Source organism: Eutrigla gurnardus (genome assembly GCF_963514095.1).
Source record: "Eutrigla gurnardus genome assembly, chromosome: 10".
NCBI lineage: Eukaryota > Metazoa > Chordata > Actinopteri > Perciformes > Triglidae > Eutrigla > Eutrigla gurnardus.
The window spans coordinates 21,540,229-21,566,649 of NC_139924.1; the positions used below are offsets into that span (position 1 = coordinate 21,540,229).

The 26,421-nt window shown below is 44.1% G+C and overlaps 2 protein-coding genes across 6 annotated transcripts in view; both read right to left on the reverse strand.

The window, feature by feature from the left end:
* The window catches only part of farsb (phenylalanyl-tRNA synthetase subunit beta), a 387,447-nt gene that overhangs the window by 329,050 nt on the left and 31,976 nt on the right, over nucleotides 1-26,421 (reverse strand). The gene's annotated exons all lie outside the window — the stretch shown is intronic.
* Nucleotides 169-25,034, reverse strand: pax3b (paired box 3b). Of its 5 annotated transcripts, none has more exons than XM_084019563.1 (9): nucleotides 24,591-25,034; nucleotides 23,858-24,093; nucleotides 23,598-23,652; nucleotides 23,040-23,183; nucleotides 10,541-10,740; nucleotides 9,525-9,690; nucleotides 8,705-8,916; nucleotides 5,561-5,840; nucleotides 169-1,874 (listed from the first exon to the last, which is right to left on the reverse strand). In XM_084019563.1, exons 1-9 carry the CDS (start codon nucleotides 24,673-24,675, stop codon nucleotides 1,840-1,842), a joined length of 1,413 nt encoding a protein of 470 aa, XP_083875689.1. In that variant the 5' UTR covers nucleotides 24,676-25,034; the 3' UTR covers nucleotides 169-1,839. The 5 variants fall into 5 exon arrangements, with proteins under 5 accessions (XP_083875689.1, XP_083875686.1, XP_083875688.1 ...); XM_084019560.1 differs by having other exon boundaries at nucleotides 23,526-23,652; XM_084019562.1 differs by having other exon boundaries at nucleotides 23,598-23,655.

Genomic DNA, 26,421 nt, shown 5'->3' on the forward strand with positions numbered 1-26,421 from the left:
AAAAGTATATATTTGTCTCCGAGTGCACAAGTATTCTTCCAGAGAGTGAATCGCTGCCTTTTTCTCATGTTGTGGCAAAAAATAAAACACAAAGGCCCCTATTTAGCAATTACCATCGGGCGAAAAAAAAATAAAAAAGTGTAATACAACAGAAGCGGCTATTTTCAGAATTTTTATTTTATTATAAATAGTAGTGATAATGCGCTTGTACACGTGACATTATGTCATATCGCTTTGTCAAATAATACAAAAAAATATATCAAAGGAATGAAAGGACTGGTTCATTCTAACATAGATAGAGTGCTTATGGAGGCACGCTGATGTTTCCGAGCCGTAGTTTTGTGGTTAAGTTTTGCGACTCACTTACACATACATTTGTGGGGGGATTTTACACTGTTGACACAAACAACATTTTAGACAATAAATATGCCGGGAATGCTAATCGATATTTCAATGCGTATGCAAAAATAGAAACAGAGAATGTCCGAAGCAACAACAACAACAACAACAAAAAAATAGAAAAATAAAGTACAGTTTTGGCTTTGTAATTCCTGTTTACACTGGCATTCCCTTGATTCATTCTTTGCCTCGTGACACTACGCCGACTTAAGTCCTTACAAATGTGGCCCTCAGTGTGCTACGAAAGCAGGATTAGCAGTTTCATATTTGTTTTGGACCCAAAAACCTTCAAAGGCACATGTGTTGTTCCTTTGCAAAGTCCCAAACGAGATCCAGAGTATGACTCCAAAGTGTTTCGTAAGACTTTTAAGAGGCACATTTGACTTTTTTTTTTTTTATTGTTTTAATGGTTGACTCTAAAGATACATGATATTGCACTTCTGGTCATCTGGGAGAATGGCTGTCTTTAGTCTAAACTCTCTCGGTCGTGACTTGTGACCTGGTGGCTTTTTCTCGCCGGGAGAGGATCTTTAAAGGGTTTTTAACCTTGTGATCGATCTTGCCTATCCCTCCCCCCCTCCCTTCTTTTAAAGCCACTTCTCTGCCGCCCTCCTCGACTGCTCTCTCATCTGTCACTTTCCCTAAAGTCACCCCCTGACCTCCTCTAAGTTCCTCTCTGACACTACAAAAGGCCGGGATCCCTGCCTCACCGTCCGAAACAACAATGAGGCAGGAGGAGTGAGACGGAAAGCCCAGAGGAGGGAAAGAGAGGAGGAGGAGGAGGAGGAATGTTTGAATGAACTTTCATAGCAGAACGTCTGTGGTGTACATTAAGAGTTTCTGATACAATAAAACCCACAGATTAGTTTTGCTCACGGTTTGCTTTCATCTGTCCCTGGAATTTCTCTCAATGTGTGGGATGCAGAGTAAATGCAGAAAAAAAAAATCAACACAGCCCTTTTGTTTCCCCCTTTTCAGCAGATAGTATTTGGGGGATACAGAGAATTTCGTATGTACTCATGTGGCCCTAAGATAGGTTAATATGTCCCAAGAGAGATTTGGGTTTGCTCTCCTCACAGAGATGGTGTTTGGTCACTAGAGAAGCCCATGGGAAGTGCCTCGTTATGGCACTGTAGATGGTCAGAGCATTAAGCGCTGACATATTAGCCCTTCATCTACAATACTGATGCAACGTTCACAGTCGATCAACAGTTTTAGTTCACAGTCGATCAACAGTTTTTGGTCTGATATTCCTTCTTGTGGTCCCTTCTTTTTTTTCTTTTTTTCGTCCATTTCTCCAACAAGGATTATTCATATAATGTCCCGCAGTAGAGAACATGTCCTGGTAAATGGTAGCAAAATAAAAGTTTGGTCCAGATATTAAAAGATTTCCATCGTTGTACGCACAAATTGTCCGTCTGCGAAGTTTGAAGCTGACGATCAGGTGATTTCAGGCCTCAGATAAGAAAGGGCACCTGTAAAGGAAGGGATGAAACAGTTGTTAAATTACGAGTGAAAGAGAGGGACTTTTAAAAAGATGGTAAAAGAGATATATGGCCGCAATAAATTTTGGGCACATGTTTTAGCATGACATTCCGCTAACATATGGCTATAGTTAGCATAGCATCTGCTCACAGTGGTTTGGGGTGTGAGATCAACAATATGTTTTTTTTTTCACACTCCAAAATATAATCTCATATCTGGGGTTTGGTGTAGGATATGTATTTGGTGTACATGCTACATAATACTCAGGTCGACCCCAGAATTGTTTAACCAGACAAGAAAAACTAAAATAAAATAGTAAAATGATGTGGATTTGTCATCCTTTATGTTTTCAGTTAAGTGTTCACTTATGTTTACTATAAATCATATTAGCCAACATGGCTCCTGACTCCTCAATGGTAAAGACATTCAGATTGATTTCAATTTCATCTATTTATTGAGTATAAAGTAGTATATTAGAAATAGAAGTAGAAGTATAATAAGTAAGTATACCGGTAAGTATAATAAAAAAAAATGTTTAGTCTACAGTCATAATAACATTTAGTTAAACTATGTACTTCTTCAAAGTTATAAAAAAAAACATACGCAAGGAATTTAATCATCGATTAATTCTCATGACTTGTTGACATTGGCTTTTCATCAGAACCTATTGCCCTATGTGTAAAAATAATAACAATGCTAAAGAAAAGTATTGAAGTGGTTACTCTCCCCTTAAACTGCTCATGCTCATTTGATGAAGATGACAAAATATAGAAATTACCATGAACAATTGTAATTACACAAAAAAAAGTTTGATCTTTATTATGTTTTATGTTAAATGGGCTCTAGTTGATCACGTGACAAGTAACGTGTGATATCCTACTAGTGGTGCTACTTCTGTTTCGAGAGGTCAACCTCCAATTGTAATACAGAAACCCAAATACATGTATTTGGGTTTTGGGAGGAGCAGTGCTGTGTAAAACAGTAGAGTCGACACCAATCCCAGATAGAGAGGAGATGAAGAACCGTCGTATATAACCATGTTTTACAGCCGGACCCAAAACAGAGGTAATGTGCATTCTCTTAAACATGTCATCGCATTAAAGTCCTGATACGAGCAAGTAGAAAATGTCAGGTTGAGTTTGAGCTGTTAAAGATGGCAAACAGAACAATAAAATAAACAAATACATAAATGTGTGTGTGTGTGTATTTATTTTACATTAATTGCAGTAGCAGATATTTGCTGTGATGCACAGGAAGTGATGCGTTTTATGTCTCAGGACGACTTGATTATGGCTGAACAGGTAAATAAACTTCATCAACTGAAAAATCCTAAGGGAAAGACTCGAGACAGAATTAGCACCAGAGTCCTGTTCAGCACCGGAGACGATACCTTAATAAAAACAAAGGATTCACGGTTTGCGAGAGAGAGAGAGAGGCCAGCGAGCGCTACGTGTCGTCGAAACTGTGCAGCAGCGTGGACGGCGCTCTCTTCCACTGCTTCCCCAGCTGACCTCAGTCCTAGCACCTGTTTCTAATAGCCGCCCTGCCAGAGGCTATTAGGATCCGTCCACCCCCAGAAAGGACCTTTCCTCTGCAGCTCCAAACCCAACCGCACACCGGCTATCCAGTCGCACTGATTAATCACATCAAGATGGACTGCTTGGGTCTGTAACTGTGGAGGTGTATGTGAGTGCGCGTGCTGTCCTGGTGGCTGCCTTGGAGCTTGTGTGTGTGTGTGTGTGTGCGTGCGTACATGCACAGTGCCACATGCTAGATGTTTTTTTTTTCCATGTGTGTCGCCCTAATTCTTTATTCTGTTCACTCCGAGATATCGGACCGAGATATTTCATTAGACATTTGCTGCTCTCGGATATTAAGTCAGATATTCATTTGATACACACGGAGCTGCTTGCAGTCGGACTGGTTTGGACCGCTGCCACGCTCTTTGAAGGGCCCGGTTGTCTCGAGGTTGCCACAAGGTCAGTGGATGAACCTAATTGGTCAACCCCCTGGGGACCCGAATTGGAAACGGCGGCCTGCTGTAATCACGCTGTGACGGAAAATGACGAGTGCCTTCCAATGTTCGGTGGAGATTGTTTGAAGTTGATTTTAACCCTTAAGGTAACAGTAATGTGAAGTGAAAAGACCCTCTGAGTGCCGGGCAGGCAGGTATTCTGAGGGCCATCAGGCTCTCCTGGAGATAGACTTTACCCTGATGGGAGCTGACTCTACAGCGTACCCGACCGCAGGTTTCGGTATCAGCGGCGGGGCCGATCGCTTCGTGGATGGAATCAGATCTGCACAATTTACCCCAACACTTGAGACTGCGTGATTGGACCTGGAAAAAATGTTTTGCTGCCTTTAACAACCAGTACCTGCAGTACGCCTGGGTTGTGTTTTCTGCTTTTTAATTTTTTTTTTTTTTTCTTCCTTGGAAAGTGAAGAATTTGCGGTTACAAGTTACATGTCTCACTACTAGAACGCCCAAAAAATCATATGCTCTACCGGTTGACTCTTGACTGAAAATACAGTGAAAGGCGGCTTTAAAACCAGCCGGCGGTTTGGACTAAATGGCAAAATTGCTTAAGACCATAGACTGAAAAAACAAATCCTGTGCCTTTGTTGTTTTAACTCCGTGAGAAGCATATTCTCAAACATATATTTTTTTTTTACGATTTTGAAAGACTACATAAGTTACATCAAGCATTTAAGGAACTGTGAGAACCGCACGATTACTGGAACGCCCTGTGAAAAGTCATTTATATCATCACAAAACGGGCCAATCATCACTGAATCAAGCTACGGCTGCATGAGGACCGTCGTCTTTAATCCTCCGTTTCTGCTTCTTGCTTTCTTCCATTTAGGTTCCTAAACAGGTTTGATTGAACTCATTTTGCATCAAGAACTAACAAACTATAAAAAGAGGAGGGCAATTGAAAATGTGATTTTGCCACTCTCTGAAGTACAATATTGAGGAACTTAGCTTTACTTGAGTATATCTGTTTTATGCCACTTATACTTCTACTCCACTACAATTCAGAGAAAATTAGTGTACTTTATTATATTTTACTTACTATATTTATTTGAGAGCTACATCAGTTAAGTTCAACTTAAGATTTTACAGACAATACATATGATGAGCTTAGAAAATATGACAAGGAGTTCAAATTTGCTCAAAACGTGTTTAGGGCACATACCACACTAGAGAGTCCCTGGTTTGATTCCCAACTGGCCAGACCGTTCGCTGCATGTCATTCCCCTACACTCCCTTTCAACACATTTCCTGTCTCTCTCCGCTAACACCATCAAATCAAGTAATTAAATGCCCTCAAATTAAATAAATAAAAAACAATTTGCTCCACCTCAAACAACTTTGCACAACACATGTATAGCACCAGGTATAGCTTAAGCTAATTTCCTCCGTAGTCCCTAATACTTCAAGGCTGAGAAGTGTGGAATATGAATATGATGTATGTAGCATATTTTTCTGATTCTTCCTGATATTATATTGCTATTACTCTTTTTACTGCTGGTGTTTGCTGTTTTATTTGTTTTTTTTTATTAATGAACTGCCATTTAAAGCTCTAGCTGTTTTTAAGAAATGAGTAAATATATAAGCAATTGAATTTGTGGAGGTAAAAGGTGTGAATAAAAAGGCGAAGTCTATTGACCTTACTTTGTCCGTACTGGCCGTACTGGTAGGACGCCACGTGGTCGACGGTGTAGCCTGGTGAGCTGTAGGAGGCGGGGCAGTAGGACTGGGAGCTGGGCAGGGAGGGCAGAGCCGACATGGAGGGAACACTGGTGAGACCCTCCAGGCCCTTGATGTGATCCATGCGCTGGCTGCAGCTGGCGGCCATGCCAGCAGGGGGCTCGAGGCCGCCCGTCAGAGGGGAGATGGCGTAGTCACTTTGGGGCTGATGGGGGACACCGCCCGGGTTCAGCAGACCCATCACCTGATTAGAAAGAAAGAAAAAAAGGGAATGAAGATGGGAGATAAGTTTTGTTTGCTGTCAGAGCTCTGTGAGTCACTCTAATGCTAGTTATTTACTGTTAGTAGGACTTGTAGTATTGTTGCAGTAGCTTAGACAGTTAACTTACAACTGAAAATAAGCAGAAACGAAAATAGATGGATTCGCCCCCTTCCATTTGTTTTCTCATGTCAACTTCATCAATGGAATTTATGAAGAACAGGCTGAATTTCACCACTGCAATGTGCAATTTTTTAAAAATCACAGTGATTGGCCCCAACCCTAACCATAGCTGGCACAAAAAGGGGACTTAGTTTTAACAGAGAAGCGTAGCATCCTCCCTGGAATACATGTTTTTGTGTTGTGTTTTCGTCCTGAGAAAGCTTTTACCATATATATTAAATCTCTCTCTTTTTGTGTCTACAAGAACAGCGGCGCGTGTCATGTGTATTCACACAGACACTGACACAAACACACATAGGAAATCCCCCAGCCGCCGACATCAAAAAGCTCCCAGCAAGCCCGTCCCAGACAGAGATGAAGAGGGGAAGAATTAAGCAATTTGTCTCAGATCCACAGCTCCACTTAACTCTAAAATCCCTTTTTGACACTGCTCCAAAAAAACCCTGGCACAAGATAAGAACTTATTTCAGGGAAAGATATGCCAACAAAGATAACACGGGGGAAAGGGCCGGGTGTGCAGTTTGAGAAATCCGTTAGCTCTTGACCTGGTCTTTATTAGCGACCAGATAATCAAATTTGGGGGAATATTCGTTGGCCAGCAAAGGACGGAAAAGAGCCTGTGGGGCAAAGTGTTTCAACTGGGTTCAAACCAGACGTGATACCGCTAACCCTCCCCACGAAACACTCACTGACTTTACTTTACCTGTCCGTCATCAAAGCTTTCAGTAAACCGTTAATAAGAAATTGAGACTTGTGAAAGTAACTCCACCTGAATCTGCTACCTCTAAATGTATCACATCCCGCCGTCTCCTCGACAGAGCGAAGGCCTTAAGGCTCCTCCAGTTGTCCTAATAAGAAGCAGGTATGTTGCTCTTTGGGTCCTCTTGGCCCTCTAAGTGACATATTATTCCACATCCACACATACACATGGTCCTGCTTAAATCATTTCCCAAGTAGGGGAGGTGAATGGAGGAGTCCATGTTGATTTGGAGAGGGGTGTTGTGTTTCCTCTCATGCCGGGCAACGTTTTCCTAAAAAATTAACCTGCATTTGGAGGGTTTGGTTAAAAAACAGAAACTTCGGGTTTAAAGGAGCCACACGGAGAAGGGAACACATTTAAACTGACGGGTTCCAGTTTGGTGATATTCGTGCTTGTACTGTTTGTCTCTCTTTCACCAAACCCTAACCCATCATTCCTCTCTCCTGAGCCTCTGCCTGCCTCATGATGAGATGCCTGCTGGCTGTCCCATGCACGGTGTTTCATATTGGACCTCTGCTGTTGCCAGCGGCCTGAAACAGTGCGTCCAGGAGTTAGAGGGGAAGAATGTCGGGATGAAGGGGGGGGTGGAACATCTGAGACGGGACATTCCTTCCCCGCTGTATGAAATATATACAAATAAATTAGAACTCCAGAGCTTTCGCATGGAGGAATGCCGAGACAAACATTTTAAGAATGCAATCACGAGAAGCTTCCCTTGAGGCCATAGCATAGCGTGGAGTGTGTGCCAGTTGTTCACATATACATGACAACGAGGACGGCGTGTCCAGCACAATACTGTGTGCTCGGTTCCCGTTTAATGCATGCAACCGTGTGTCTCTGCGTGCTTGAAGGCGTGTGCGACTCCTGTTCAGTGTGAAAGTAAAAGCATGAAGCATGCAAGTGGTGTAAAGTTATTTGTGAATAAAACTTCCTAAAAGTTCCCTAAATTCCTGCTGATCCTGGATTTTTTTTTAATTTTTAAATACAGTAAGACATCTTCTACAGCCGAAAACAGAAGGTTGAAAAGTTGACTTAGCCATGCTGCTCAACCATGTCGTGTAATATTTGTGTTGAAGATGTTGCAATATCCTTAACTGATCCCCAAAATGTCACGGAGTTGATCAATTATCTACACTGTGTGCGTGTGTGTCCCTGTAATTATGTGGACCTGTGGGCATATGGTTATTCGTGTGCATCTCTGTCTTCACACTGCTGCGGCCTCGTCTCCCAGGAGTCAGATCGACGCAGGCTGAAATCTCATTTTCTGCCTGTTAGGGCCTCGATCTCCTCTGTCTCCTCCCTCGTACCCTCCGTCTAGGTGCAGAGACCTTGGGACTTCATGCCTGGATAATTGGCTTTAATTGTCTTTTCACTTCTCATTTGTCACACGCTCAATTGTCCTCTGTCCTTGTAGTGTCGTCTTACTTCCCCCCCCTCCATCAGCGAGTGACCCGTCCTCTATCGTTGCCGAGGATTGCGGAGCTTATAGTTTATGGTGAACAGCAGACGGCGAGATGAATGAGCATGTGCATGTTCTACTGGGTGAAGTATTACTTTTGAACGTTCTTGATGTGAAGCTGTGTTTCTGAGGGTTAAATCATGCGCTTGGGAATTATGTTCAGATCTGATTCTTGCTGGTGTTATTGGTATCACCCGTGCAAGTAAAATTATGTCAGCCTAGATGCGTTAAGAGTCAAACACACAAGTCTTATCCTGCTCAAATTAATACAATGGAGAGGGAAAAACACAAACTTAAATCTTTTTACTAGTTTTGCCAAGTTTTTAATTAAAATACTTGATTTATAAGAAGTATTTTCACGAAATCATATTGCACCGTGCAACATATTTCCTTTGAAAAGCCTTTAAATATGAGACTTTGTGTCTGATTTGAAGGCCGCCGTCTCACCTGCGGAGAGAGTCCGTTTCCTAAGGCGGGGTTCATGGGATTGGCTGGACCTCCACTCACAAAGCTGTCCGAGTAGCCTGAGAAGGAGTGGCGTCCGGAGGCGAGGCAGTAGGGAGAGCCTCCTTCTACCTGCCCTCCACTACCGGCGACTTGGTGGCCCGAGGAGGGAGGGAGAGGCTGGGGCCGGTGCAACGTGCTGGGGGGCTCCGACACTGCAAAAGGGCATTAGGAGAAAGTTGTAAGGGCATTTAGTTAAACAGCTGCAAAGCATAACTTCTAAGTGGTTGGTAGCGGGATGGGCAAAAGTGTAGTTCAAAACCAAACCATCTAGTTATTGTTAGTGTGTGGAATTTTCACTTAAATATAAGCCAAACTGAAAACATGTCTCTTCAAAATGAAGAAGTGGTTTGTTTGTTTTTATTGAAAAAATATTTAATAGAGTCTTTCTCGTGCAGTCGTAGTGGGTTATATGTTTTTGAAATTGATCAATTCCAAAATTAACATTTTCTACATTGAGTAATAAAAAGCAATACTTCTGTCAAAATGAACTTTGTTTCTACATTAAAATGATTATTATTATCATTATTACAAAATGTGCACAAAATTGCAGACTAAGGACAGAAACTCACAACTTCTCTCTGTGACTTTAAATACTGTGACCTTGAATAAATGATGACATTTCTGTTTAAAACTACATACAATGAAAAATGCAATGTCATTAAATAAGAGCTTTCTTGCATTCCCCCTACAATAAACAACTAGTTTATTATATATGCATCTACAACCACCAACCTTGTGCATTATATGAGTCATCTCTTACCTTGTGCTATAGATGAGGGGGGGTAGGGGCTGTCAGAGAGCTGGTAGGGGGGGATGCTGGACATGGCTGAAGGTGGGAAACCCCCTGGGATCAGGTGATTAAATGCCATCAGTTGACTTGCTCCTGCTTGCTTCCTCCACCTCGCCCGCCTGTTGCTGAACCAAACCTAGAAGGAGAAAGATGACGACGTTCTATCAGTGTTTTGCTGTGTGTTTCTCAGACTACAGTATTTCATCTCATCCATTGCTGCAGCTACTGTAACCACTGTACATTTGTTTTGTTTTAAAGCTAAACATGTGTCCACACATTCACATACACTCTCACAGCTCTACCAGCGTGTGAACCCGAAGAAAGGGAGGCGAGAGACAATGTGAGGGAAAAAAAGAGTAGTGTGTGTGCGGAGCGAGGGTGTGAGTGGCTGGCATGCTGTGGCCATATGGACGGTGCTCATGCTGGGCCAGCTTACACTTCCCATATGGAGCCTGTGGAGGAGAATTTACTGGACTCCAGATCAGAGATAGGAAGGTCCAGATTGAGCCCCTGGGAGTTTGGATAAGAAGCGCGCGTGTGCGTGTGCGTGTGCGTGTGTGTGTGTGTGTGTGTGTGTGTGTGTGTTGGGGGGGGGGGTGCTATTGTGTGGCACAAACAGAGATCAGCAGGTTGCCTTTAAATGATCGGAGAGTGTATAAAGCCACTGGTCTAAAAGTGTGTGTGTGTGTGTGTGTGTGTGTGTGTGTGTAAGGACTAATAAGTCAGACAAAAGGTAAAGTGTGAGCAGAGTGTTGCTGGCGTCTTGTAAACATTTCATGTTTAAACTCCTGTTGAAGGATTTCACGGCTCTTTGCATAGCCGAGGTCAGATTTCCAACCCCTGAAGTTATAAAACCCTTTCGTAAATCGAACATATGAATTCCTGCCTTTCACGAGCTTGTATGTGTTTTGAACTCTCTTCAGTCCCCCGAAAGCTTTGGAACCTCCTTGTGTGGACGTACAGCACATGCACGGGCCGTCACATACCTGAACCCTGGCCTCGGTGAGTTTGGCCCTCTGGGCGAGCTCCTCCCTGGTGTAGATGTCGGGGTAGTGGGTCCTCTCGAAGGCTCTCTCCAGCTCCTCCAGCTGCTCTGCCGTGAAGGTGGTCCGACTGCGCCGCTGCTTCCTCTTAAGCGGCAGATCCGGCTCCGACTCCACGTCCGAGCCCTCGTCTGAGTGACTCGCTGTAGGGGCAAGGAAAATAAACTGGTCAGGATGAGGATTTTCTCACGATGTTAGATGTTTAAAAGTCGCCGTTGCTGAAACGTACACACATGCAGCTTCAGCAGCTTCCCCACATAAATCACACCTAACCTTTGAAGAGCAACCGTGCTGATGTTATACATCCTGATGCCTCGTGGTGCTGTGGGTGTATGTTTTATAACAAGAAGGTAGCTGTAACATAGGACGGGATCACAACATTTCAACTAGGTGCTCTCTGCTTTCTGTTTACTAATAGTGATCTCTTTGTGGGTTATTTATTTTATTTACACACACACACACACACACACACACACACACACACACACACACACACACACACACACACACACACACACACACACACACACACACACACACACACACACACACACCATAAGGCATGGTCTTGTGGCCAAACAGACTTCCATTCAGAAGAAATATTCTGAGCCGAAGGAATAATCCCACTGGACAAGATTCCCAGGGCACCACGGGGGGACCGGTGGACTAAAAGGCACACAAAAGGCTAATTTGGATCCAGAGGCCATTCTTTGAGTGTGTGTGTGTGTGTGTGTGTGTGTGTCTGACTGCACCTACATGCAGTGTGTTCACATCAGTAACAGTTGCCTAGTTGAAGGACAAACTGTTCAATCACGTAAATGCTGGTCTAAACGGAGCTAAGCAGGTGTAGATAGGAATCTGTTTCCTTTCTTTCAAATCTCTCTTTCTTTCCCTCTCTCTGTCTCCTTACAAGTTTTCACAGTTCAATTTCTGTCGCAGCTGTATGCTGTTTATAATCCGATATCACAGTGGGCAGTCTCACGTTTTAAGATATAAGTCGTCAAGTCCAGAGTCTAACATTTTCAGTGACAAACAAAGAATCTTATAAATGTATATAATATATATTCAAGTCAATTCTTAACTAGAACAAAACGTGTTATTACTAACTAAGTAGACTTCTCTATAGTAGCCCATAACATATTGACTGCCCTCGTGTCGGACACAGTTTGCATTAGTTTATTAAAACTACTGACTTCAACTGATACCGAATCGTAACATAACAGTCCAAACCCCAAATTATAAAATATTACATTTCCAATCATATGAATCTGAAGAAAAACTGCAAACCCTCAAGCCACATAATGCTCGATGAATGACATGAACTATGTTTTAAATCGTTGTGTATTCATTTAACATCAGTCGGCCAATTGATTGAATCAACATCCTGAATAGGAGAAATACATCGTTTGTACTTTTGACTCAAACGTGGAGCGCCATCTTCGGCCTGACTGAGCTACAGTGAGATTATGAGTCCCGACAGCTTTTGTGTTTCTACTATTCATCTCTGTCTTGCATCAGTATTAACACTATTGTGAACTATGTTCTATAAGCCGGCAGCTTGGTTTTTAACTCGCTTCTTCAAACACTCCATTGGACTCCCTTCTAAAGTTCACCAGGGTCAAAGAACCCTCTTTTTTGTGTTACACTTAATGAATCCCCCCTCAGCAGAGGGGAAGTTTTGTGTGCAACACTGTATTAGTTCCCCCTCAGAAGCAACAATAAAATACAAGAGAATCCAAATATCTCAGGGCCCCTCATGTGAAACTGATCCTCTCTCCCCCTTCGGCGATTTGCTCCTTGCAACACCAATAGCAGTGGGAGTCAACTTAACATGCATTAGGAGCAAATTGGTAAAGAAACATTCAAGCATGAGGCGGGCAATAAGTAAAATATTTTCAAAGGGGGACGAGAGAAATGGAGACATTGCCTTAAGCCGCCGCTTAATATATTACGATTTTGCACTCGTAGATTGCTAGCTCTTTATCATACGGTGTGTGAGTTTAGCATTTTAACGGGAATGACACGCTTACCAGCCTCCTCCGTGGAGAGAAAAGAAGGGACCCCTCAAAATGGCCACCGTGGATTAAGATTCAGTTTCATCAGCTGTTTTGCAACTTTGTTTGCGGCGAGCTTAGTGAGCGTTGAGGGCCAACGCCACTCACAGTCTAACAGAAAACACATCAAGGTTCGAGATGACTAGCGGGGTTACAGGACTTGTGTTTTCGATGACGGGGAAGGAATTCAGGGCTTTGGAGTTTTGGACAGGATGGCTGAAAAACAAGAGATGAGGCCTTTTGTAGCCTCCCCCTCCAGTTCCTGCATGGAGGAGGGCCGCTAGGAATGCCTCCCCCCCCCCCCCCCCCCTCACACCCCACACCCTGACTAGAGCAGCATGCACGTTCCTCAGCATTTCACAGGGATTTGGGCCCTGGGAAAGCTGAGGCCGCCGGTAAAATCCTTAATCACTTTGGAATTACCTATCGGTTATGACTGCTACCGGGGTTTCCAGAACATTTCAAAGGAAGCGACAGAGTGGCACCTCCAAAGTCTCAGGAGTCTAGTCGCGATACAATCCAGAATCAGATCCTTTACAGAGGATTCGAGCGGGCTCATTTGTTGCATTCGCTCCGTTGGATTGCTACATGTCGGATAAGACGATGAAATGATAACAATGTCTGCGGGGAAGCTGGGTCAGTGCAACATTATGATACCATGAAAGCAAATGCAGGTAGATCACTGGGTGATGACAATGGCTACCAGCATGTATTTAAAAAAAAAGTTAAAGTGAAAACATCACACTTCAAACAACAGCAAACCCCTTATTTGCCCCACAAACTTTCTGCACTTTGGCGTGTCACAATCCTAAAACAAGCATCACCTTCTCCTCTTCTCTCTCCCATTCTCCCTCCTTCTCACCCGCTCTTTGTCTCTCTTCTCCCCATCTCTCTCTTTTCCACCCATATTTCTCTCTGTGACTCTCAGGCTCTTTGTTGCGCCACAGAGCTGAGGTCTTTGCCGGCGATTTCCACGCTCCATCTGTGGAATCCGTCATGGCTCCCTCGGCCCTTCACAGTGGAGGGCTGTCACCTGCCCCACGGGGGAGCTAAGGAGTGGGAGGAGGGGGGGGGGGGCATAAAGAGGCTCCGCAGAGGGCTTGGGGGGGGTGGGGTAGATGGGTGCACAGCCGGGGGGCATTCTACCCCTTCCCCCCAAAAATACACCCCTTTTCCTCTCCAGAGAGAACTGTAGGAGCACCTGAGGGGGGTGAGGAGGGCAGCGGAGAGCGGCAACAGGGGCTGTTGTTGCCGATGTAAATGTCCCCATGGGGATAGTCTGTCTGGGCATCTGTGTTGGTTTTTGTTGTTGTTGGTGTTGGTGGTGGAAGCGTAACACATGCACGGTCTGAGGGCTCTTAATGCATGGACACTAGCCTCATGGTGATTACCTCCATCCTCTTTCTGGACTTACTCTGATCTAATAAAGTTGTGTGTCTTTTGTTTGTTTTTCTTACGTTGCAAACCTTGAATACGTTCACACTTACGCTAAACGGTCCAAATATTTATAATACAAAAATGTCGTGAAAATTGGATTCATTGTCTCGTGTGAATTATTTTGAGCAGCGTATGCGTTTTCTCACATTTTTTCAGAAGGTGAACACAAACTTCACCCTTTTATGAAAGCAAGTCACAGACGAACACCGCAGGACTCCAAGCACATGACCTCGCCGGGCTTTCCCAGATTCTACGTGTATTTTTAAGGCTACATTAATCGAGCTTGTCAGCCCTGAGGCGTCTACACTTTGGCGCACATTAACAGTGCTCCGCCTGCTCACAAGGCTTTCAGCAAACACTTGCACACACACACACACACACACAAACACACACACACAATACTTTGTAACAAGGAAATATAATGCCAAATCCGCATCAGGATATATATTACCTCTCCTGCTGAGACAAAGAGGAGGAGAGTGAAGAGTAGAGGTGGCTGAAACCTTTCCCCAGCCCCCCGGATCTTTTCCAACCTTGTAAACCCTGTGGTTTCAGAGTGCCCCGTTTGCCATCATCGCCTCGCTATCCCTAAGATCTGGTCACATCGATTTGGCACCGTCAAATAGCCTTGGCCAATCAAATTATCCACTCTAACCGTTATATCGCTGCCTGCCTGCATGCATACATATGCTATATCTTAAAATGCTGTATTTAGAGCCCCTGTAAACACTCGACTTTCCTCTGGATACTTTTGCTCCACCTCGGCTTAAAGGCACGGAGGGGGAGGGGGGGTTGCAGGCACGGTCCCGGCTCTTGTCAGTTCATCGAAATACGAGGAAAATATGAGCCCTAAAAGGGTAAACTTATCTGAGCAGGAGAAGGCCTGGAAAAGCAGCCTCGGCGCGATCACGCGGGAGCCGAGGAGCACTAAGCCACAAAATAAGAGCGGAGCAGTTCGAAAGGGGGGGTGGGTGGACGGGGCAAGGGGAGAAAAGAAAACTGTTTAATTTAACCAAACTGAAGCCCTGAGAGGCACACAGTGCATGAGACTCCAAGCCAAAACAACCTCGTCGGAGCCAAGAAAGCCCAAAATGGATCCCACCGTGCAACGCCATCCCAGGGAAGAGAAAAATAAGGAGGAGAGGAAGAGGGAGAGGAAGAGGGAGAGAATAGAGGGTTTAGCTGAAGCAGACTGTTGGAAAGACTTGGGCATTTTTTTTTTTAGGGTGGATGTGGGGGGGGGGGGTGGCAGTCGGATGGGGACACAAAGGTTTAAATATGTCCACTGTGACATGAAACAGTACGCATTGAGCATGTATGCAAGCGTGCGTGAGAGACAGATAGAGAGGGAGTGAAAGGGGATGTCAAACTTGGATTTGGGGACTTGGGGGAATTGACTGACCATATGTGGACTATTTACACCCCTCTTCGGACATCCCAGTAACTCTTCTGGGGCTTTGGTTAATAGCGAGGGTAAATTGAGCCTCTGACACGTTGCCCCCCCCCTCCTCCCCCCCTCCCCTGCACCTACCCCTCTCTCTCAAAAAAAAAAAAAGAAACACAAAACAAAAGGCAGAGGAGACAAACGCAGCATTTATTTGGGCGGGCCGACCATGCTGCTCCTATTCAGGAGCTGGGGGACTAAGTGACTGGCCGACTGCATTAAACAGTATATAGAAGTCAAGACAGGCAGATGCTGGGCTGGATAATGGCTTTACTGACAGCTTATGGACCCATCTGTGACTCTTTCTGGCGGGTTAAGGAAAAGATGGTGTGTGTGACCGCATGTGTGTGTGTGTGTTGGGGGGGTTGGAGGGCGAACTCACTTGACTTGCAAAGGAGGAGTTTCAACCTTCACAGCTGCCCCGTAAACGAGAGTGTGCCAGGGCTGCGTGGTGTTTCGTTTTTTTTTTTTTTTTGGGGGGGGGGTTAGCATGGCATTCTGATTACACACACACAAAAATGATGTGAGCAAACTGTCATCAGTCATGGCCTTGTTATGCAACAACAACAAAAAATGACGTGACAAAAAAAGGAACGAAGGAGTCGGAGGCTGTCGACAGAGAATTATGGGGAGTTGTCGAAGATGTGGAGGGTTACCAGGAAATGGTTACCTGTCATTTGTAGCTAAATGTGTTTCTAACCCTGTTTCCTGTGTAGCGCAGGGGGAGAGCGACCCTCCGTGGCCCCCGTGACCCCGTGGTTCTTCTCTGTCTTTCAACTGACAACTCCAGTCAGTGGGGCACTTGTTGAAATCCAACAAGGTGAGCTGTCATTCTCACTTTTGTTTTAAGTGGCCATGGAGTAGTCAGGCTGTCCCTATTGGCTACAGCAGATATTAATCTTCCATATGAATTCATGTGGGTTTTCAAGAAAATAAGAAAATAAGGGCTATGATCAACAAAACCAAGAACGCCGTCCATACCGTTGCGTGTCAAGTACTTTCCCCCTTAAAGGGGATGGTTCACCTCAAAATCATAAATACATATTTTTCCTTCCAAAACAAATCGAGCAGTTTCACGGAAGTATTATCTTTTGATCGTAGTCCCCACACGAAACTCACAACACAACAAGGTCAGTGGATTATCCTGAGTATCGGTTCGTGATTTCTGGAAAGACACATTGCATGAGCACCACAAGCCGAGTGCCGTCTAGTCCCATTATAGAAGAAGAGACGTCTGCCTAGAGAAGGCAGACGTCTCTCTCTCCACAACCAGGCAACTCAAAACAACCTAGGTTGATAAATAGCACTATGGGAGAGAGAAAAATGTGTATTTCTGATTTTGAGGTGAACTGTCCTTGAACAAAATTAAGACTTGGAAAGTAAGAAATATGCACGCATAATAAGATCTAGTGAAGCAATTAGAGTAGCAGTGATGCACCGTATAATGCTGCATTCATGTTACATGGGTCAGGGGAGATCTCAGTTTCCTCGTTTTTTTACCTCAACTTTCAGATGGTAAATAAGACTAAGGAACTCCTGGTTTGGCAGAGAATCCCTATTTAAATACGGAAATACCTGCAATCAAGTTCTACAGAGCCCTACATTCATTCAAAAAAGCCTGAACAAAATTGATTATTTTCATCGAGCGCCTGCGTTTTGTGGCCAACGCTGCTGTAAAGCTCAAACACGGGTACTGGACTGGGAAACACAAGTTTGTCACAGACCACAATTGTGCCTCGGCTCGGTGCCTTCGCATTCATGACTGTGAGCGGAGACATTAGTACAGCAATAAACACACATTTCTAGCCCCAGACGCAACACACAGAAAAAAAGCCTCTGGGCTAATTAGTTAACAAAGCTCTGAATGAAAGTCAGGCTTCATCAGTCAGGTGATTGACAGCTGCCTGTCCCCCATCGGCAGCGTCGATGCAGCGTTTGCTGGCCTCTGGCTGGCCTCTGCAAACTTTGACACTCAACCCTAACCCCCGATACACACGCGATACACGCACATGCATACACATCAAAAGCAACCGCGCTCGCAAGCGCCCAGACAGATGCATGAAGGGGAGGGGGAAAAAAACGCACGCACTCACATTCAACTCCTGCACATTAAAAAACAACCGCTCTCCCCCTTGCCCCCCCTCCCCCCAGCTGTTGTGCCTATAGTGCATACTTGAAGCAGATAAAGAGGGGCCTTATTCTAAGGCGAGCCATTCTACTTGACCTTCGCTGGGCCTTTTCACTCTTTCACTCCCTTCAAACCATCTTTGGGGCTCGCTCACTCTCAGCTCAATGTGGCTAGTCCATCACGGGTGAAGGCTGGGGCGCTAAAGCGGGTCTTGAAGGGGGAATACCCCAAATACCCTCTGCTCCCCTACACACACACAAACACACACACACACATAGAGAGAGAGAGAAGCCCCCCTCCCTCTCAGAAATCACCCTGACTTCAAAGTTGGTGTGCATTCATTAATTGCCCTTTGAATTGATATCAGAGGGTCACAATAAGAGTGTGAAAGGAAAAAGAGGCTTTAATGAAGCATAGAGCAGCCATTCATTTGCAGATAACTATGTTTTCATGCTTGAATAGTCATCATGCATGGCCTTATTAGAAAAAAACTCACGAGAGAGGGAGGAGTGCAGGACAAGGAGAGAGGGACAGAGGGACAGAGAGAGCCCCGGGGTAGACGAGAGTGATTTGGTGCTCGCCACTTGGCCCTCATGCCCCGCTTTGCCCTCGTGCCCAGGGACTCACTGAGTGACACATTCATTCTTTCAACGGACAGACAGAGCCCTCTTCACCAGACACTTGGCTCGGGCCAGTAATAGCCAATAGCTATTATAAGACCCAATCCAGAGCTTATTGCTTCTGTCTTTGTTGGATTTGATGAGACAGAAACAGCAACTGCTGGTTATTTCCCTCAATTACTCGATCAATTATTTGGTCTAGTAAAATTATAGAAAATGAAAAATATTCTTATTGAACTGTCATTTGTCCTGTTTTGTCTGAACACCACTCCCAAAACCCCAAATTATTACGGATAAAACTACCAAATCTGAGACGCTGAAACCAGAGATTTTGCTTAAAAAAACACTTAAAGATGTATCCATTACCAAAATATTTGGCTGTATTTGGCTTTACAACTTACTGAAATCATTCAAATTAAAGAGCATATTCTAAATGGTAAATCCTGTCTGTTGAAGCATGTCTTTTTTGCTAACTTTGCTGATTACAGAGAGCACTTCTTTAAAAGCCACTGTAAGTGAGACCATGAGGCAAAAAACATAGAATAATGAAGGAAAACAACATCAAAACTAAGTTTTTCAGTGGATGTTCGACAGTCTGACGACCTAAAGTTCTGCAAACAGCTTATGTACAAAAGTGAATATGAAAAGTCTCGCTGCCACCATCAGACACTAAACCTCTGCTCCCCTGCGTCTTCCTACCACTCCTCTCCCCTCGGTCCTCTCTTTCCTCTGCCCTGGCACCGATCCAGTGGCGTGCCCGCATATTGCATTTGCAGCACGCCATCCTTCACCCCGAGCGGGCAGAGAAACCCTGAGTTCTGCGCTCGCTCGCATTATTTACACAAACAAAGTCCTACTCCGTTTCTGTGACAAAGCCAGCTAAATCTTTATGGCTCTTTCATGTATTGTCTGCTCACGGTTCCCTTTTGTCCCCCGGCCATTGGCCCGGGCCCTGGATACAATGAGCCCGGGGGAATGGAGGCAGATTGAAGGAATGCGCCTCAATAAACCTAATTATGACATGATGACTGCGCTCACCATGGTAGGGGTTTTTCAAAGATCCTGAGCTTATTCAATTAGCCCTTTCCAGGATCCCCTTTCACCAAATAAAGTTATCCCTTTGACTGTTTGCATTGCAGAGTGGAATGAGTGTGTGTGTGCGTGTGTGTGCGTGTGTGTGTGTGTGCATGCGTGTGCTTGTGTGTATGTGTGCGCACACCGCCAGCCTAAATGGAAATGCATCGGCCTCAATAAGGCTCCTCTGTATTATCTGGCTAATTTCACCTAACTAAGTATGGACTCTAAAAGATACACTGTGAAAATGTGAAGCCGGAGGAGGGAGGAGGGAGGAGGCGACCACACCGTGACTGTTTTAATCATTAACTTTGTCTCCGGGGTTAATTACTACGACGCTGAGAGGAGAGTTTGTTGCAGCAAAAGGCCAGCTTACTGCCAGATATATAAATATTTGATAGAACATGGAAAGGAGGAGGGATTCTGAGTATTTCTTCCTGTTTTCATCTTCGATCATTGCACAGGAATTTGTAAGCAAATTTATACTTGAATTTCTATTCATTCAAACATACAGCTTAAGATCACATTTGAATTATTGCCCATCAATATTGAATTATTTGAGGAACAAGCTTGTGCCTTTTGAAAATAACTCTCCTTTGTCAATAAGTGTAATATAATGCTATATTATATAATTATATATGAAAAAGGCAAAAAGTTTTGGTTTGCATTTGATATTCTATTATTCATCTGATACGGTATTAAACTCACTATAATTATTTTTGATAGTTTGGTGTTATTATAGTATATAAACTCAAAATATCTTGTACTGAAAAGTTACATGTGCCTTGTCCCTTGCTTTAGTACACATAACGGTGGTGGTCCGAATAAAACAATTAAACATATTTAAATCAGAATAAGTTACACATCGGATGTAGTTACTGCGCATTTTTAAGAGATTATTTTGAAACTACATCGAAACCGCAAAGGGTTAACAGAGAACTTAATGAGACACTTGATGTGGACCGAGTGTCCTCCGTGCGCTCCGGAGGATGGAGTCCAGATATGAGACGAGCTGTGCGCCGCAGGCTGAGAGAGACGCGGAGAGGGAGAGAGAGTAGGAAACAGAGGGAGAGGGGCGGTGTTTCTCCCCAGATGAAAGTGAGATGAAATAAAAGAGTCGATTTAATCTGCTTGAAGAGATTTGGGGAGCAAGTGGTGGGGAAGGAGGAGGGGGGCGTAGCGGGAGGATGGAGGGGGGGGTTCTCGAAGTTGTGCGCAGCGCAGGACGGGTGGCCGGGGCCCCCATTGTGAGGCTGCGCTCCGGGCCAGACCGGGGCTCTCCGGGGAGAACATTGGTCCCCTTTCACCAAGCCACCCTTTAATACACTCCCTTCGTCATTAAATGTGACATAGCACAATATCGACATCATTTAGAAGGCATTATTAATGTTCGAAGGGGCAAGGCCGAGATTCATCAAAGAATCAATAATAGATCATGAGTTACAGGCCGGAGACGGCTCGGTATTATTAGCATCATCCGTCGAGGGCGGAGAAGATCCTTTTATTTTGTTGCAGTCTGAATATTATCACAAACAAGAAATGTATTTAAAAAACAACTCATTTATTTTATAAGCTACATTATAGCTTGTGTTCCACGTGTTGCTTTAAAAACACACGCGCAACTTAAATGGCCGGTAAAGGTTCAGTGCTTGTGTGTGTGTGCGAGCGCGCGCACGCGTGTTACCGCTTGTGCGCAGGTTTCGGGGGTGCGTGCACGCATCCCTGGGCAATACGTGAGTGGATTTCAGAGGCCTCAATTGTGATTCTGAATGGCAACGGGCTTCTTTAGGCGACCCCAAAAGAGAAACATTTTGTAGGTGAAAACGGCCATTTTCCCCTCGCTGAACGGGCCGCGGCTCTCCCTGAATAATTCATCCTTCATTGCGGCCTCATAGTGGGTTTTGTCGCGGCTTTTCTGTGCAGAAGCTTTTTTTTTTTCTTCTCCCTCTCTCTCCGGCTGAATTATAAACGGGATGCCTTCTTCTTCTTTAGCGGCGGCCTAAAGCTGTTTCCAAGCCGGCCTTTTGTCCGCGCGCAGCCCAAGCGTGAGCCCCAAATAGACTCTCGCGCCTTTGTCTCCCAAGTTCATCCCCGCGCGTCCTGTTGTGCGCGCGAGGCGTGTCTTTGTGCGGAGTTGGAAACCGTTGAACAAATGTTTGATCAACTCATCTGGGGGACATTTTGTGTCCTCCGACTCGAGTCCTTTATCTCTCCTCCGCCGGTTTGACGCACAAGGTGCTCGCGGAGGGAAAACCTGTTGACGTTTTTGAACACCTCGCTCTGGAGGCCGCTGAGTCTCTGCTGATAGGTGATTAAGTGACGTGTTTATTACGTGTTAAAGTATGAAATGCTTAGTCGGCATTTCCAAACTCGTGGCGCTCTAAATTTAGACCGAGGGTGAATTGCCACAGCTATCGTCACCTCCAGTGTTTAGGTTTTTTTTTCCTCCCCCGTAATCACCCTGACCCATTTGAACGCAGCTGACACACTGAGCTCACTGAAAAGTCGCCTAATTAACTTTTCCTAAGTGAAAAGAACAATATTCTAATTGATTTCCTCCCCTCGCGAGACTCCAGAGAAGAACGTGGATACATTATGGAGGCGAGTAATCATTTGGAAAGTGCACTCTAATGGTGTTTAAATAAAGTAGTGGCAGAGAAAAGACCACGTATCGAGTTTACTGTCTGTGGAAATACGACGAGGGAAATGAATAAAGTATGTTTTCTTCCGTGGCTTACAACACATCCTATACCACTTCACACTGCTCCTCCATAACACTTGGCTCTGGACTACTACACTGTAAAATCTGCAAACGAGGGTTTGCTGGCAGGAGTTCTGGCTTTTTTTTTGTTTGTTTTTTTGCGAAGCGAAAATCAACTTTTTAAAAATTAAATAATTCGGCCTCGTATTACATCCAAAACAAAATAACAAAAACAACTTAAATTAGATGGGGGAAGGGGGGTGATTTCGATAATTTTGTAAAAAAAAAAAAATGTCTGCATAGTGGTCACGTTTTACATCGCACATTCAAATGTATTTATTGCATAACATAAAAACTATAAACACACTATGTTTTTCATAACTTATTAAGGCATTGCAGTAAAATTATATGGGTGGATTTTTTAAATGTTGGACGGCTTCTCTTGTATAGGCTTAGTCTACAATATTTTTATTGTTTTGTTTTGTTTTTTAATATGCATCCAAGTGTGCAGACTTCCTGTAACATCACCGCGCCCTCACCTGCCGTTTGGTTTGCGGAATGTGGCCTCGTGGGGAAACAAGCGTTACAGCCGGAGAGATATGAACGATAAGAATTCCTCACAAAGAACAACACACACTCTCCGCCCCCGTCCAACAACTTTACAGCATGTTAAACCCGCAGACAGCGCAGTTACACGGCTAACTGAAACCATGCATGCTTCACACCAGCGCATGAGCAGGCAACAGGTTGGAGGTGCTGAAACCCCCGTTAGAGAATATAGACGTTCATGATACTAATAGTTCATCATAGTAGACAGTTCAGCAGATACACGTTATAATAAAATTCCTCCCACGTGGCCTCGCGGAGCTCAGATCAAGCATGATTCCACGTGCGCGCTAATGTGCGCTTGGGTCGCCCAGCTAAAGTTAACAGCACAGCTATTGTCTTCCACGTCAGCCGCAGTAACTCGAGGCGTTCACTTACATCTGTCTCCCAAGATGCCTTCGATGCTGTGTTTGGCCCTCCGGTCGCTCTCCTCCATCTCCTTCCTCTCGATCTCTTCTTCATCCTCCTCCTCGTCGCCTTTCCCTCCGAACTTACTCCTCATGGTGCGACTGATGGAGCTGACTGCAAAAGTGTCGTTAAAAAAAAAAAAGAAATTACAAAAATAGGAATACAAAAGAAATATTACATTTAAAAAAAAAATGATACTCGCATTTAGTTTAAAATAAATACCACTACATTAAAATACTAAAAAATAGCCTATAGGCCCTTGATCTGAAATGTAAAACCGTTATATTGTCAACAGTCTCTAAAATGAAAACACTTTTTTGTTAAACTTTTTAGCTTCCTCCATATATTCATTAACTTATATTATTATATATATTTATTATATTTATATAACTTATAAATAAAACAAAATAAAATAAAATAATAATATGAACTAATTCATGTCTGCCCTGTTTTTACCTGAAGGAACGTTGTTGCGGTCACATATCCCATCCTTCAGTAATTTATCCCGAATCTCCCAGCTAAACATACCCGGGTTTTCCCGCTTGTAATCTTCTATTCTCTTGTCTACGTCCGGCGTTGTCCCCTGCTTCAAAGGGCACAAAAGTTGCAGCGTTTATCCACCTTGTCGTGGTCTTTGGCGCGCAATGCATACATTGCCTTTGCAGGCTACAACATTCACCATTTTTTTTTTCGTCATGCATTAATAAGCATTCAATGTGAATTTATATCAGCATGATTTAATATCTATATTCTGCAAATGTGTAAATGCCCGGTCCTCTGCTCCATACCTTGGGTTTGCTGCCTCCGATGGCCCCGGGCCTGATGGAGCCCGTCTCCTGGTATCGGCACAGGATCTTGGACACGCAGCCGTGGGAGACCCGGAGCTGTCGGGAGATGACACACGGCCTGATGCCGTGGTGGGCCATCTCCACGATCTTGTGTCGGATGTGGTTGGGTAAAGGTCTGCCGTTTATGAAAACTCCTCCGAGCTGGTTCACGCGGCCTTGACCCAACGGGGTGGACACTACGGGATCAAAACACGAGAGGAGCGTGTCACCAGAGTGATCCAGAGTAGCTGTTACAGAGGTCAGAGTTTTCACTGACCCCCCCAAATGCAACTGAACCGAAAGCACAGACTGAAGCAGCAGTTTTTATTTAGCAACAGAAACAGCTGACAATCGATATTTTTAACTCCAAATAATAAAATAATCTCATTATGAAAATACAAATTATAGCCGAACGTTAATAGAGTGATTATTGCATATCTCCTGCAAAAAAAAAACTTGGCTTAAAGTTGCTAAAAGTACACCGAAATGTGAGAAAGAAAATAAAAAACATCAGAAAAGTAAGCTAAAGCAGTGATAACGATGATGTAGCCTCCATTCGTGCTATAAAACTTTTATAACTGTACAAACTTTGCGTATCTAGGGCGACTTTACAAGCTTTGCAATATATAATATAAACTTGACAGGAACCAAGGGCTGTAAGCCTCCTTTTTGGCGGAGTGATGCTATACGTTACCTTCCAGGGGGAAGCCGCTGCGGGGGTAGTTCTGAGCCAGCGTGGGTCGCATCATCCTCGGTATTGACCCCGCCAGAGCAGTCATACCTCCAACGCCCCGGTGAATACAGAGACGTCCTCCTGCCGGGGAGGTTGCTGCTGCTCTGACGAAGGGCTCGCAGCAAGAGGTCGTCGTTGAAGTCGCCCTTTCCTTTCGAAAAGCCTCCTGGAAGGTTAGCCTCGGTTCTCCTCGGTTAGGGTTAGCCGTGCCCCGGGCTACAGCCAAGCACGGAGTCCCGGTGCGGCTACAACCCTCCGAAGACAACAGAAAAAGGAAGAAAATGTGTTTTTTTGGGATGTTAAAAATGTGCTCTCAGTCTCCTCGGTGTTATTCGCCGGTGTTTAGGCTCTTGGAAGTGCGGTTGCCAAGGCGGTGTTAGCTGGGACGAAAAATGTTGTTGTTGTTGTTTGTTGACACCGGTTCAAAGTGAGAGGAGACCGTCAAAAGTAGAGGAGCTCTTCGCTCGTCCGTCAGCGCTCCCGGCTTTGATTGGTCGATGGGCTACACCCGGTACGCGGCTGGCTGCGGGGATTGGCTGAGGCAGAAAACTTTCGTCCAATCAGAGGCGCTGTCACAATTCCGCTCGGACTGGGACAGGGGCGTCGATTGACGAAACATAAAGTCCGGGCAGAGTGACTGTGTGCACTGTTTAACCACCGAAATGTCTAAAAATGTGCTTCTGTGTTGAGTGAACTACTCGGAGGAAAGCGGAGCAACGGAGGATGACCGACGAGGTATAATTATTGGGTTAATGTGGTTAATTATTAGCAGTGTGGGGAGAAGTATTCAGATCCTTTGCCTAGGCTATAGTACCACACTGTGAAAACACTGTGACATAATTAAAAGCCCTGCATTCAAAACTGTATTAGGCAAGTTAGCAAATTGTACTTCAAGTATGAAAAGTCATGCAATAAAATATTCCCTATCAGTGTTTTACTAATATTATGTTATATATTATTACTGCTCCATTAACGTGTGTGTCGCATGTTTATATGCAGTTGGGTATTTAATCTATTAAAAGTCAAATATACACGCAGATTAATAATGTTGTTTCCATCTGTGTGGATTTGTGTTTTCCATCAGATCAAAAGGCTTTTTAAATAAGTTGATGTAGCTTTATGATAATTTACTCGACCCGTGACGGAACACTTGAGTTTATCACAAGCATTCATAAAATCAACACATCTGGAGATGCGTGTTTTTTACTGCACAGGAAGTTTTCAGACAAATGTAGTGGGGGGGCCAAAAAGTTACATGAAATGGAAACCCGAAAGTCAAATATGAATACAAGTAATTCTATTCTAAAGAAAATTAAAAATACAAATAATAACAACAGATATAATGGATATATACGACAAGTCTGCTGACATGCACTAATTAACCCAATATTGTAATACAATCCAATACAAGAGACAATAAACATTTTTATAACTTTTCATTGGGACATATTGCTTGTGTGCCTGACAAAATATTAGAAAACACTTTCAGTCCAATACAGCAAGAATATGTCAATGCCCCCCAGAACTGAACATTATATCATATGTAATATCATAAGTATTGCATTAGTATTGTTTTGTTGTTTTAAATTGCATTAAACTTCCAGCAACGTTTTCTCGATCAAATAGTCATTATGCACACACTCCTGCTTCTGTAATTAAACTGAACCCAAACCTGGATTCTAGCTTTACTCAACAATAATCACTAACGTGTGACTTTTGCTTTGGCAGACCTTTACACATAATGGATAAGAAACAAAAAAAAAATGAAATGGTGAGTTCCCTCTATCTTGTC